The sequence below is a fragment of the Phyllostomus discolor genome, chromosome 2 (genome assembly GCF_004126475.2).
Source record: "Phyllostomus discolor isolate MPI-MPIP mPhyDis1 chromosome 2, mPhyDis1.pri.v3, whole genome shotgun sequence".
NCBI lineage: Eukaryota > Metazoa > Chordata > Mammalia > Chiroptera > Phyllostomidae > Phyllostomus > Phyllostomus discolor.
The window spans coordinates 209297039-209309336 of record NC_040904.2 but is presented as its reverse complement, the minus strand read 5'-3'; the positions used below and the strand labels follow the sequence as shown (position 1 = coordinate 209309336).

Here is a 12298-nt window from a genome sequence, read left to right as displayed (position 1 = left end):
TGCGTGCAGGGGGGACGCTGCGGCGACGCTTGTACACGCCGAGGAACACCAAAGGGTGCCTACAAACCGCCGGGAGCTGGGAGACAGGCCTGGGGCCCCTCTCAGAAGGAAGCAGCCCGGCCTGCCGCCTTGATCTTGGACTTCCAGCCTCCAGAGTGGAGAGGAAATAAATTCCTGTTGCTGAAGCCCTTTAATCTGTGATGCTTTGTTACAGTAGCCTTTGCAAACGAGTGCAATGCCCGCTGCAGAACAGAGGCAGTGGCCCGGTTCCACTCCTGACTCCGGAGGACGGATGGACTGACTGGTTCATTCTTTCCTTCAGCGAGTGTTTAGTGGGCAGCTGGCGAGAGCAAGCAGCTGAGAGCAGAGAGGCACAAGGCCAGCCTTTCAGGCACCAAGAGAGAAAGAGGCAGTTTCCAAGCACCGCCTCCCGGGCCTCCGATCTGGAATTGCCTGGGTGTGAATCCCAGCTCGTCCATTCATCACCTGTTTGCCCTTCGGCCAGCTCATCAAGCTTTCTGTGCCTCAAGTCCCTTTTCCCTGAGATGAGGACAAGAACAGATGTCTCTATGGTTAGGAGGTTTAAATGAGTTCGTATTGATAAACAGCTTAGAACAGTGCCTGGTGCATTGGAGGTGCCGTGCGCTCAGTAAACCTGAGAAGCGGTTTCAGCAGAAGCACAAACCCCTCCGTGGGTGGGGGTGGGTGTCCCCTCAGGAGGGGTGATAGTCCGGCTGCGTGTAAAGAGGGAGTTTGTGCACAGGGAAGGTGGCGTGGGAGACATCCGTCCCAGGTACGGAGAACGGCTCTGAGATCCATTTCACAGCTGAAGACAGTGAGGCCTGCGTAGGTCATGTGACTTGCCCAGGGCCACAGCACCAGAGACCGGAGCAAGAACCCGGCTTTCCTAGCCCCCAGTCCAGTGCTCTAGTTTTTTAAAACTGCGAAAACGAGGGCTGGGGTGCCAGGAGTGCTGCTGGGGGTGGAGAGAGCTCGGAGACCGCTGGCGCCAGCTCCTTGGTGGCTGCCGGGCAGTGGCAGACAAGGCCCTCAGCAAGACCTAACAGGCGGGAGGGGCAGCCCAGGCCCCAGGGCGCCTTAGTCGCCCCCTGCAGGCCCAGCCACTGTCCAGCAAGGCCCGCAGCCTTGGCACGTCTGTGCAGTGTGCACACAGGGGTGAACAACAGGCACACACGCTCGTGTGTGAGTGTGGAGGGCACGACCAGCCTTCACTTTTTCACAGGGTCAGAAAAGCACCCAGGCCACACCTGGCATTCTTCAGGGCCCGAGACACCTCAGCGTTTGGCTCAGGCATTTGGGGACGCAGCCTGTAGGAGCCAGGAGCCCATGTCCTCCACGGCCACCTTGATAAAGGTGGGGATGGGGGACCTGCAGGATGTGGCCACTCCGTCCTGCTCTCTGCTTTAATGACCAGGAAATAAGTCAATATTTGCACACGGGAGCCGCTGGCCCTGTGGCACTCGGTCAACAGCCCGGGAGCCTGTTTGGTTTCTCCATCTGTGGGAAGAGGGGGCTCGGTCGGCTCTTCACGCCGGGCGGGTCTCTCCTCTCTGGCCATAATCAAAGGGCTGCAGTGACGAGGAGGACAAAGCAAACGCAGTACAAAGCAAAGTGGCAAGAGAGCTCTCGGTCACACAACCACGTTCCAGCCTCAGCGCCGCCACTTCTTAGATCTGAGTGCCTTTAGGTTAGCCTGGGAACCTCCCGGAGCCTCAGTCTCCTTATCCGCAAAACGGGCTCCAGAGCCCCATCTCACAGGACTGTCCGCAGGATCCTGCGCTCTGTGTCCCGCAGGGGGCGCCGGGGGCCTCCATCACACCCGGGCTCCATTCGGGCGGACTCGGCTCTACTCGGCCCCACTCGGATCCATTCGGTCAGACTCGGCAATGTTCGCTCAGGCTCACTGGGCTCGTCTCTGTTTGGCTAGCCTCGGCAGCTCTCGGCAGCTCCGGGCTCTGCTCGGCCAAGCTCGGCTTTGCTCGGTTCTGTTCGGCTCCGCTCACCGTGGGACGCGCAAAGGGCGCTCCCCGACGCCACAGCCGTTCCTCCCTCACCTCTGCGCGTCCGGCAGCCGGGACTGCGGCTCCGAGGCCGGAGGCCGGAGCAGAGACGCGTCTCGGTTTTCGCGCCAGCGGATGTACACGCCGCGGGGGTGGGGATTAGCCGAGCCCTGAGCCGTGCTGAGCATGGCCGCGACCGGTGGCAGTCTTTCCCAAGTGCTGAGAATGGAGCGGGTGCTGATGGAGGGGCTCCCCGGGCCTGGGTGGGGGCGGAGGGTTTCCCTCAATGCCGCGGAGAGAGTCGGGGAAGATGACCGCTGTCGCTCATCGGCGGTAGGGAGGGAGCCAGAGGCTGCCCCGGTTTCCCAGAGCCTCAGTTTCCCCTTCTCTAACAACTAACAGAGTCCAGTGGGCCTGGGACGGTGCAGGCTGGCTCTTTCCTTCTTTGGGCCTCTTGGGGATTCAGTTTCCTCCTCTGAAGTGGGGCAAGTCCTCCGGTTCGGATTAACACCTTTAGGATGGGTCAGTCATGCGTTGCAGAAAGCCCAGGATGGAGGAACTGAGTCCAGAGAGTGAAGTCCACCCAGCTAGTCAGAGGAGGGGGTCGAAAAACTAGGAAGCCCAGTGGGCGCGCGCTGGTGGGAGACCGAGGGTGCCATTGGGCCCTCTGCCCACTTTGTGGAGAGTGGGGTTTGGAAGAGCAAGTGAGGGACTGGGCGCCCCAGCCAGCCCCTAGCGTCTCTCGGCGGGCTCTGCATCCTCTCCCTCCCCTCCCCTACGCCCTTAGCTCCCTGAGAAGGGGGTAGGATGGGTGCTGTGGGGTGGATGCCAGGTTGGATGGGAGCATCTCAGGCCGCCAGACGCGACCATCCTCTCCACTGCCACTTGGTGGCGCTCGCGGTTTCCTTTGTGTGGTTTCTGAATTGGTTACGGTCCTTGAACAACTGGATCAGGGTCTTGCGGGTCACAACTCGCACCGCTGATTCCAGGACTCATCCGGATCTCTCTCCCTGTTGAGCAGGCACACGTTTTATTTTTTAAATGCACGCAGGGTTCCCACGGCTGTGTACGCACTGACTAAAACGTCACTATTTTTATACCTTCTCCCGGCCCGGGGCTGGAAGGCGAACAGTGGCCAAGAGCTGGGTTTGGAGTCAGTGTGTCTGCGCCTTACTTTCCTCATCCGTGTGGGTGAGGAGAGGGGCTCAGCCCCTCCCCACACCCAGAGTTTAACAAGGAGAAGCACCCACTGGGTGTCCCACCAGACTGTCAGGTGGCCTGGGCACCCCTGTACCCAGAGGCAGGGAGACATGCCCCAGGTCGCACTTGGACAAGGCAGTGGCGCTGAGACATCACCCAGCTTTGTCTGCCCCAGGGCCGGAGCCCCATTTCCGAGGTACCTGGCCTGCCGGGGAGCCCCTGGGCATGGCTGGGAGACCCAGGGCTAATGTGCAAACGGAGGGCTTTCAGGCATGCTGCGCACGAGATTGGGAGGAAAAATAGTAAAGGATTTCTGCTCTGTTGTCTGCCCTGGGCCCAGCCAACTGCTCTGCACCCAGGCGGACAAGGGGCCCTTTTCTGGGGGTATTTATAGGGCCAAAGGAGCTGGCCTTAGAACCTGCCGAGCCAGGTGCTTTTCCCAGGGTCCGCCTCCCCACCTGTTAAGTGGGACAAGCAGCCTCCCCTGCAGAGGGGCAGTCGAGTGGGCATGGAGCCCAGTGCTGGCCACATAAGAGGCACCGACAAAACCACCCCTCTGTCCCCAGTCTGCTTCTCCCCATCCCCCACCCACTTTCCCTTCCCTTCCCCCTCTTCTCAGAGGCCGGGCTTTCTAAGCCAGACAGCCAGAGACGGCCAGCTGTGTCCCGCTCCGGTGCTGCTGACTCAGCTCTTTCCCTGGTGGCAGCAGAGCAGGGCGGGTGGGAGGTGGTTCCCATCGGCTCCTTCCCTCCGCAGCCCTGGCCGTGTGCCCTGGGAACGCTGCCCGGGGCAGGGCCACACAGAGGCCACAGCCAGGGAGGACCTGATAGCTTTCCCATCGGCCAGAGCCCTTCCATCTGCTTTCCTTCGGGCCCCACGGACCCCTGAATAGGCCTAGGGGGGCTCCGAGCGGGCTTGGGAGGGAGAAGCAGCACAGCGCCAGCTGTTGGGGGGAGTCTGGCTCTCACCCCGGCTTGGAGTCCTGTCTGCAGTGTGACCTTGAGCCAAAGGCTTGTCCTCCCTGTGGGACAGGTTGAGGAATTGGATTACATCATCTCTAAGGGTCGTTCCAGGCCAGGACAGTCTGCTGTCGGGTTATCCCCCACACCAGAAGGAAAACAGGCCCAGAGACGAGAGCTTGTCCAGGACACGCAGCCCAGCGGCGGTCCGTCCTGCACACCTGGCCCGCCTGTGAGTGGGGCTGGATGCGTTTGCGACCCCGAACCCCAGTTTTCAGTAAATCCCCCTCAGATCCCTGCACTCCTGTGCCTCCTATGGGTGACAATGTCACAACCTCTCTTCCCGGGGGACAGACCCTGAACGGCAGCCTTTGCCCACCACCACGCCCGCCGCGGGAACTCCAGTGGGATGGAGCGCAGCCCACTCTGCAGAGCGGCAGTTCCTCTTCACGAGCTGTGTGACCTTGGGCAAGTCACAGCAGCTCGCTTTCCCCAGGCTGGGGTGGGATGCCTTGAAATAATGGAGGGAGGACCCTTTGGGTACCGGAAGCCTCTGCACAGAAGAGGCCCAGCCCAGGCAGTAAGGGCTCAACAAATGCAGAGGGACAGGGTGCTGGAGGGCAGGGGACACTCGAGTGTCTTTGCCCAGGGCTCTCTGGCCGCAGAGAATCAGGGCTGCAGCCTGTCTAAACCTCCTGCAGCCTGACCGGGGGCAGCTGAGCGGGAGGACCCTGCCCAGACCCCGGGGCACACTGTATAGACTGCCCTCCTGTGAACTTCTGGGGGTCACTGCCACAGGGGCATGGGCTCTAGAAGGCCAGGAGGAGGAATCAATCGTGGCAAAATCCTGGGCAGAGGAGGATGACTTTGGCATCCACAGGGTGGGGTTTGGACCTGGCTGCCCCCCTGGAACCCTGCAGGTAATACCTTTACTCGGCAAACTTTGACGGAGCCTCCCCTGTGACTGGCAGGCGTGGGGCCGGGGACTGGAGTTCTACAGACACCTAGGGTGTCACTTACTAGGGGCCGGTAGTGCCAGGATTTGAACCTGAGGCTGCTGCGCTGGAGCCCATGCCCTCTCCACTGTCCAGCCTAAGCTGGGGGCACCCGGCAGCAGGGTTTCGGAGCTGCCTCCCTTTCCCCAGCAACTTACAGGGAGTTCCTGGCTTCCCCCACCTCGATTTCCCTGCCAGCACCACAGGGGCCTCAGATCCCTTCTGGCTCTGACTCTATTGGGCCTCTGAATCCAGCAAGACCCCACCGGACCACCAAAGAGTTAAGCAAAGGAAATCCAGAGCTCCCATTAGCTCGGCAGAACCCAGCGGCGGGAGGGGAGGGACAGGGAGGAGGGGAAGTGGGAAGCCAGCTCAGCCCTCTCCCTCCGCCCTCCGTCCCTCTCTCCTCCCCCTCGCCCTGCCTCCCGCCCTCCTCCGCTCGGGCCTGGGGGTCTGGGCCAGCAACAAGCTATTACTGCAGACATGGGCATAGGAGCTAGAGGCTGACCCGAGGCCCGGGGTCCGTGAGGCGCTGGGCGAGGCTGCAGGAGTCGGGGTGAGTGATGCAGGTCCTGTGTGTCCCACGGCAGGGCTGGGCGCCCACCCAGGAGGCTGGGGTCAGAGCCTGGAATTCCACTCCTCCCTCCTCTTCCTGGACTCCGCTCTGGCTCTGCACTACCCCACCCCCCACCCCTGCGCCAGCCCCTCCAGGCTCTCCCTTCCCCGTGACGAAGACCTGAGCTCCTGGTGAAGGGCTGGCTGCCCTCTGCTGCCCCAGCGTGTGCCCACTAACGCTGTGGGGGCGCTCACCCTGCCCCCACCCCAGAGACACCCCAGCTGCCGAACGGAGGCAGCAGGGACCCCCTGGTCACTCCCGACGGCCCTGTCCCTCACACTCCCTGCCTGGACCCTCCCCCACAGCCAGTCAGCTGGCTGTCGTCGTTACTACTTCTAGTCAATCCACTTGGCTTCCTGCTTCCTGCTCCCCAGGCCACAGTTCACACCTCAGAGCTTTTGATGTCACCTGGCTGGAGCCCACAGAAAGGCCCCCAAACTGAGCCCGTCCTCCTCGCTCTGTCCTGGGTTGTTGGCACTGGGCAGGGGGCATACTGGGCGGAGGAAGGAACAAACTTTTTATTGAGTCTTTTTTACAAGTCAGGCAATTGCCCCGTGTTTAAATCATCCCGGACCACCTGGGAGCGAGATGGGGTGTCATCCCCCTCCGTGAAGGCTGAGGAGCAGGAAGCCCAGAGGGTGCAGCCGCCAGCCCAGGGCCCCACGGCTTGTAAACTGCCCTGGGATTTCAAGTCTGACTCTGAGGCCTCACCTTTCCCCACAAGTCACATGCCGGCCAGGAAAAACAGGATTTTTGCTTTTCTCAAAACCACTGGGATGTGTAGTTTGCAAATAAAAGGCAAGGGTAATAATCTTGGACAGGAAGGGGGTTGGTCTGTGAGGATTTGACCTGCCTTACTGGGGAGAATTGGGCAAGTGGCCCAGGGTGCAGGGAGAGGAGCTGGGGACTGGTCACCCCCAGGAGGGGTGATGGCTGGGGAGGCTGCCTGGCACCCCTCCCTTTTGCTCCTCCGTAGCCGCGGGGAGGGGGAGGTGTTCGGGGAGAGCTCCTGCCCCTTTAAAACCTAGCTCTTACTGCAGCGCTCAGCAGAGATAGGATGGCATTTAAAATAATAATTTTACCTCCTCTACATGTATTAACCACAGAAAAATATTTTTGAATTGTACTAAATGTTAGAGAACAAAAAGGAAATAAACAAAGAAACGCCAGAAGTGTAAAAACCAGTCTAGTTTCAAAAGCCGAGTTTCCGATCCTGCGATAACTCGGCGCCAGCCCCCGAAGCCTGCCACCACCTCAAAGGCCCTTTGCCCGGCTTCCTGCCCACCCAGCCCCGGCCTCTCTCCAGCGGCTGGTGTCCAGGCCACTTCCTGCCCCTCTCCAGGAACTCCAGATCCCTTCTTTTTTTTTTTTTTTTTTGGCCAAGGCCGAAACAGATCCTTGTAAATCCTTGTACTTCGCTGATCCTTTTGAATTTTCCAGATTTCCTAGTCCTGCCCCTTAATTCCAATTTGCCACCTTGGCAGCTGATTGGCAGGTCTAGTGTGATTGACACAAGCGCTTTCCAATGATTGGACTCGCCTGAGGCTTCCCCGCAGGGTTTCTGCGTAAGGTTACCGTGGAGGCTGCGGACTGCACAGAGACGCCAGCCCTGGCCAAGCCCCGCGATCAGCGGTGCATTCTCTTGTTTCTAATTTGTCCCTCCCCGGGAGCACCTTCCTCTACCCTTGCACAAAGGCACCACGTAGGTCCGCAGTGGCCTGCAGCCTGTGACTCAGCATACCTACTCCTGACTGATCAACAATAGAACAATAACCCCGCGCGCTCTCTCTGGCTTTCTCTGATGGAAGTCGCTACCTGTGTGCTAGAATACACGGACTTTTCTAGCTCCTTTGTCAGGACCATTGTGTTAGTGCCCCAGACCAAGGCTCAGCCCAGGGTCCTCTCTCCTAAAGAGCAAGCCTGTGCTTGTGTCTGTCCCAAGGGCCCGCCCATCTGCCAATGTTTAGAAAATAAGCCAGAGGGAGGTAGTGGGGGAGGTGGGAGGGTGGGAAGAGCATTTTACAGTCTCGGAGGTTATGACCCAGGGGCAGCTGGGGCTTCTCCCTCCCCACCATGCCGCCCGGCCCCCAGCCTTCTCTGCTCTTGGCCCAGACTCTCTTTCAAGGGGCTTCTTCCTTTGGGGCCCTTGTGTGGCGGAGCCTCTGGGGACTAGGCTCCTTCTGGGAGACTCAGCCTGCAGTCCCTGCCCTGCCACGTGTCTCTGTGACCTTGAAGACCTCGCTTCCCTGCACTGACCTCAGTGTTCTTGTCTGTGAAGTGGGGGTGTGATACTCCCTCCCTCCCTGAGGCCTGTCAGCTCCGCCCTTGCTGTGGGTTATATGCTGGTCACGGGAACCAGGGAGAGGGTAAATAAAGCACAGTTCCTGTCCCTCCTTCCCTGCTCCAGGTCGCCATGGGGACAGCTGCCCCGGATGTCCTCTGGACAGTGCTCCTGCTCCCGCTCTTGGTGTTTGGGGTCCCCACGGAAGAGCCCACCTCTGGGGAAGCTGTGGCCTCCCATGCCCCCGGGCACTGCCGCTGGTGCTGTGACTCTGACTCTGAGGACCACCTGGCCCCTGCCGATGCCGCGGACGTGTCCCCGGTCTCTCCGTCCACCCTTCCGTACGTGTTGCCCGAGGTCAGGCCCTACATTAACATCACCATTCTGAAGGGTGAGTGCCCACGCATGGCTCCAGTGGGACTGGCCCTGGGCAGGGACAGGGAGGGCGTGGGGGTCTCTTCCTGGGCCTGGGGGAGGCGAGGTGGTGGAAGTAGCAAAAACCAGGACTGGAAATTGTTCCAGACTCTTTTTTTTTAATGCACACATTAATTGAGCACCTACTATGTGTCAGGACTGTTCTGCATTCTGGGGCCGGAGCATGAACAAATCAGACAGAGACACCTACTGCCCCTGAGTTTCCATCCTAGTGGGGGAGGCAGACAGGAATGAGCATACTACCCAAGTTAACGAGACAGAATGTTCCACAGGGATAAATGCCATGGAAATGACAAGGTGGGGCAGGGTAAGAGACATTGGGAGTGCAGGCAAGGGGGCAGGCTGCCTCTCAAACAGGGCGGTCAGTTCTCACTGGAAAAGTGAGGGAGCAGCCATGTGTATCTGGGAAAGAGCATTCCAGGCAGAGGGAACAGCATGTGCAAAGGGCCTGGGGTAGAGGTGGGCCCGGGGTTTTTGAGGAGCAAGAGCAACAGAAGGAGTTGCAACTGAAGATGAAACAGGGCCCAGATCAGACTTGGGTTTCTCTTCTGAGAGAGATGGGGAGCAGGGCAGGGTTGGAGCAGAGGGGAGACCTGATCCGACTTAGGTTTCAAATGGATCCCTCTGACATGCTGTGGGGAATCCATGGCAGAAGCACGGGTGGAAGCAGGGAGACCTGCAGAGGGCCACTCGGGCCACGCGGTGAGTACTGGCTCCTTGTCCTCTGCGTCAGGAGTCAGACCTGAAGGGAGCTCCTGGTGCTCTCCTGGGCTGGGGCCAGGCCCCTGGCACCCTGAGCCTCCACTGGTGCTCACACAGCCCCGGGGCTGGCACCTTGTCATTCCTCCCTCCCGGTCTGCAGATGGGAGAGCCCAGCCTCTGAGAGGGAGGAGCTCTCCTGGGGTCACACAGTTGTCAGGCAGAGTTGGGATCTGTCCCTAGAGTCTCCACAGGGCCACCCCACCCCACAGCCAGCGGTGGGCTGGTGTCTGAGACCTTCCTGCCTTTGGGTTTTCTAGGTGAGGACACCTCCCTTCCTCGAGCCCCTATCCCACCACCCCATAAACCAGAGCCTCCCCGAGGCCCACAGAACCTCTGTATAAGGTCAACAGGTGCCTGGCTGCAGATGGCAGGCACCCCACACGACCCTCCCCCCAAACCCTGCACTGCTGCTCCTGGGCCAGGCTTAGCTGCCTGCCAGGGGGAACGGGCAGCTTGCTGTCGCAAACGGTGCCAGGCTGGCATCATGCGTCCCAGGCCCCAGGCCCCAGGCCCAGGTCTTCTGCTCCCTGGCTGTGTGGGTCAGACTGGTCTCTCCCTGCCTCGTTGGTAAGAAGGAGAAGGTAACTCTCTCCTATCACCGCCTTCACCTGCTCCCTCAGGGTGAAACAAGAGCTCTGCACACTGTAAAGTGTGGTGCCCGTGGTGGGGCAGTCATCTCGAAGAGCCGTTGAGCCAGACCTCCGCAGAGCGGTGGCCCCTTTCCCCCATTTCTCTAGGCTTCTCCCCCAAGGGCCTGTGTCCTCTTTTCCGCCCCTTCCTCCTCTCTCTCCTGTGTTGCCGTGGTCAGAGGGGCCCCGGGAAAACACCGGGCAGTGCCGTTCACTCCAAGGGGCGTGGCTCATGGTGCGATTTCCGGCTCCGTGATGGGCAGCAGGGAAATATTTGGGATCAGGTTCCTCAAGACTTAAGTAGCCACCTGCTTCTCGTGTTCAAGGTCAGCCTGGAGCAAGGGCTGAGCACACATGTGTCTGCCGGGGGATCAGGGCCGGTGCTGCCAGACCCCGGGGCAGGTAGGTGGAGGCGGACCAGGCAGTGCTGGGTGAACCGTCCCGCTTCGTATTTGCAGAATCAAATTTGCAGAGTGCGCTCAGTTCTCAGCGCACTCTCCCATCGGCATTTTGTGGAGGGCTCACGGACACCCCTGTGAGGTGGGTGGGACCCGGGTCACACAGTGGGGCGTAATGCCAGCCAAGGGCTGCCTGGCTCCTAACCGGGGCGTTTCCCTCCCGGTGCGTGGAGGTATTTTCCTTGGTTCGTTCTCTGGGTCAGACAGGCAAAGCGCGCCTGCCATTCTCACATCCCCACTGGAGTGCGGCTGCGCACAGTGAGGGGCGGGGCTGCTGGGCCTGGCCTCCCAGAGCCACCGTCGGAGCTTCACTGGGGGCGGGGGTTGGGAATTGGTGGGATCCTGCAGTTGGAGTCCTGTGTCTCCTGCTCCTGAGCTGCGGGACCCTGGGTGGTCACTTAACCTGTCTGTGAGTGAGAGACAACCGCGGTATCTTCTTTAGAAGGGCATGCAGGGAGGCACTGCCTGGCATGCAGTAGGTGCTCAATAAGTGCTGGCTTCTTCTCTGGGCAGGGGCAAAACCCTCCACAAACAAGTGCGGGTACCCCCCTTTGTTAGGCCCGGCTGCTCGGGTGCCTGCCCTGACTTCTCCCTTGTTCCCACAGGTGACAAAGGGGACCGAGGCCTGCTGGGCACGCCTGGGAAGCTGGGCAGGGAGGGTCCCCGGGGAGAGCGAGGCCCCCAGGGCAGCAAGGGCGACAAGGGGCAGCCGGGCAGCCCCGGCAGCCCGTGCCAGACTCGCTTCTCAGCCTTCTCCGTGGGCCGGAAGACGGCCCTGCACAGCAGCGAGGGCTTCCAGCCGCTGCTCTTCGACACCGTCTTCGTCAACCCGGACTCGCACTTCGACATGGCCGCCGGCCACTTTGTCGCCCCTCTGCACGGCCTCTACTTCTTCAGCCTCAACGTGCACAGCTGGAACTTCAAGGAGACCTACGTGCACGTCATGCACAACGAGGAGGCGGCTGTCATCCTGTACGCGCAGCCCAGCGACCGCAGCATCATGCAGAGCCAGAGCGTGATGCTGGCCCTGGCGCCGGGCGACCGCGTCTGGGCGCGGCTCTTCAAGCGCGAGCGTGAGAACGCCATCTACAGCGATGACGTCGACACCTACATCACCTTCAGCGGTCACCTCATCAAGCCTGAGGACGATTAGTGCCTCCAGCGGCGCAGCTCTGGTGCTGGGGGGTGGCGGCCAGGGCAGGTCCCACCCCCGGCAGGGCCTCAGTGTGCCCCTCTGTAAAGTGGGCCCACAGAGCGGCATTCTGGGTAGCCCTCTTCTTCCTTCTTTCCTTCCCAGTCTGTTCCTTCTGCTCTCCTCTCTTGGGCATATTTTAAGAAGCCTTCAAACCTAAATATTCTAGAACTTTCCCAACCTTTTATACCAGCAATTTTCAAGCTTGAATGTGTCCGAGAATCACCTCGGTCCTGACCCAGCAGACACGGAGTGCGCCAGGATTCCGCATTTCTAATGACTTCCTGGGTGCCACTCCTGCTGCCGGTCTGTGGACTCCACTGGAGTAGCAAGCTTCCAGAACTTTCGCAACATTCTAGTACTTCCTGAACCTTCTGGAATCCTGTAAACATTCTCGAATCATCCCAACATCCTTAAACATTCTCATTTCTCTAGGACTCCCCCTCCTCTGCCCCCTTGCCCCTCCCTCCCCCTCCCTCACTGTCTCTCACTGTCTCTCACTCTCGTCTGCACCCGGGCCTGAGCAGCCGCTCATTCAGTCATTCATCCAACACTGACCTACCGAGTGCACACTCCGTGCCAGGCCCTGGGGGGCAGGGGGGCGGGGTGGATGGGACACAGACCCCGCCCCCGGTGAGGGCGCAGTCCAGCCGGTCAGGGAGACTCAGGGCTCTGAGGCCTGACCCACAGAGATGCACGGTGCTCTTTTCACACACGCGTCTGGGTTCTGGGCATTCAGACCCTGTGGCC

The 12298-nt window shown here is 60.4% G+C and overlaps 1 protein-coding gene across 1 annotated transcript; it reads left to right on the top strand.

The window, feature by feature from the left end:
• The first annotated feature begins 5575 nt into the window (after nucleotides 1-5575).
• On the top strand, nucleotides 5576-11785 carry C1QTNF6 (C1q and TNF related 6). The gene is made up of 3 exons (XM_028532682.2): nucleotides 5576-5731; nucleotides 8199-8463; nucleotides 10962-11785. The coding sequence occupies exons 2-3, from the start codon at nucleotides 8205-8207 to the stop codon at nucleotides 11507-11509; spliced, it is 807 nt and encodes a 268-aa protein (XP_028388483.1). The 5' UTR covers nucleotides 5576-5731; nucleotides 8199-8204; the 3' UTR covers nucleotides 11510-11785.
• The last annotated feature ends 513 nt before the right edge of the window (nucleotides 11786-12298 follow it).

Excerpts from the sequence above, each read along its gene's own strand:
- C1QTNF6 (XM_028532682.2), top strand. The coding sequence starts at position 8,205 with ATGGGGACAGCTGCCCCGGATGTCCTCTGGACAGTGCTCCTGCTCCCG. Across the intron at positions 8,464-10,961 it reads TAACATCACCATTCTGAAGG|GTGACAAAGGGGACCGAGGC; the intron begins GTGAGTGCCCAC and ends TTGTTCCCACAG.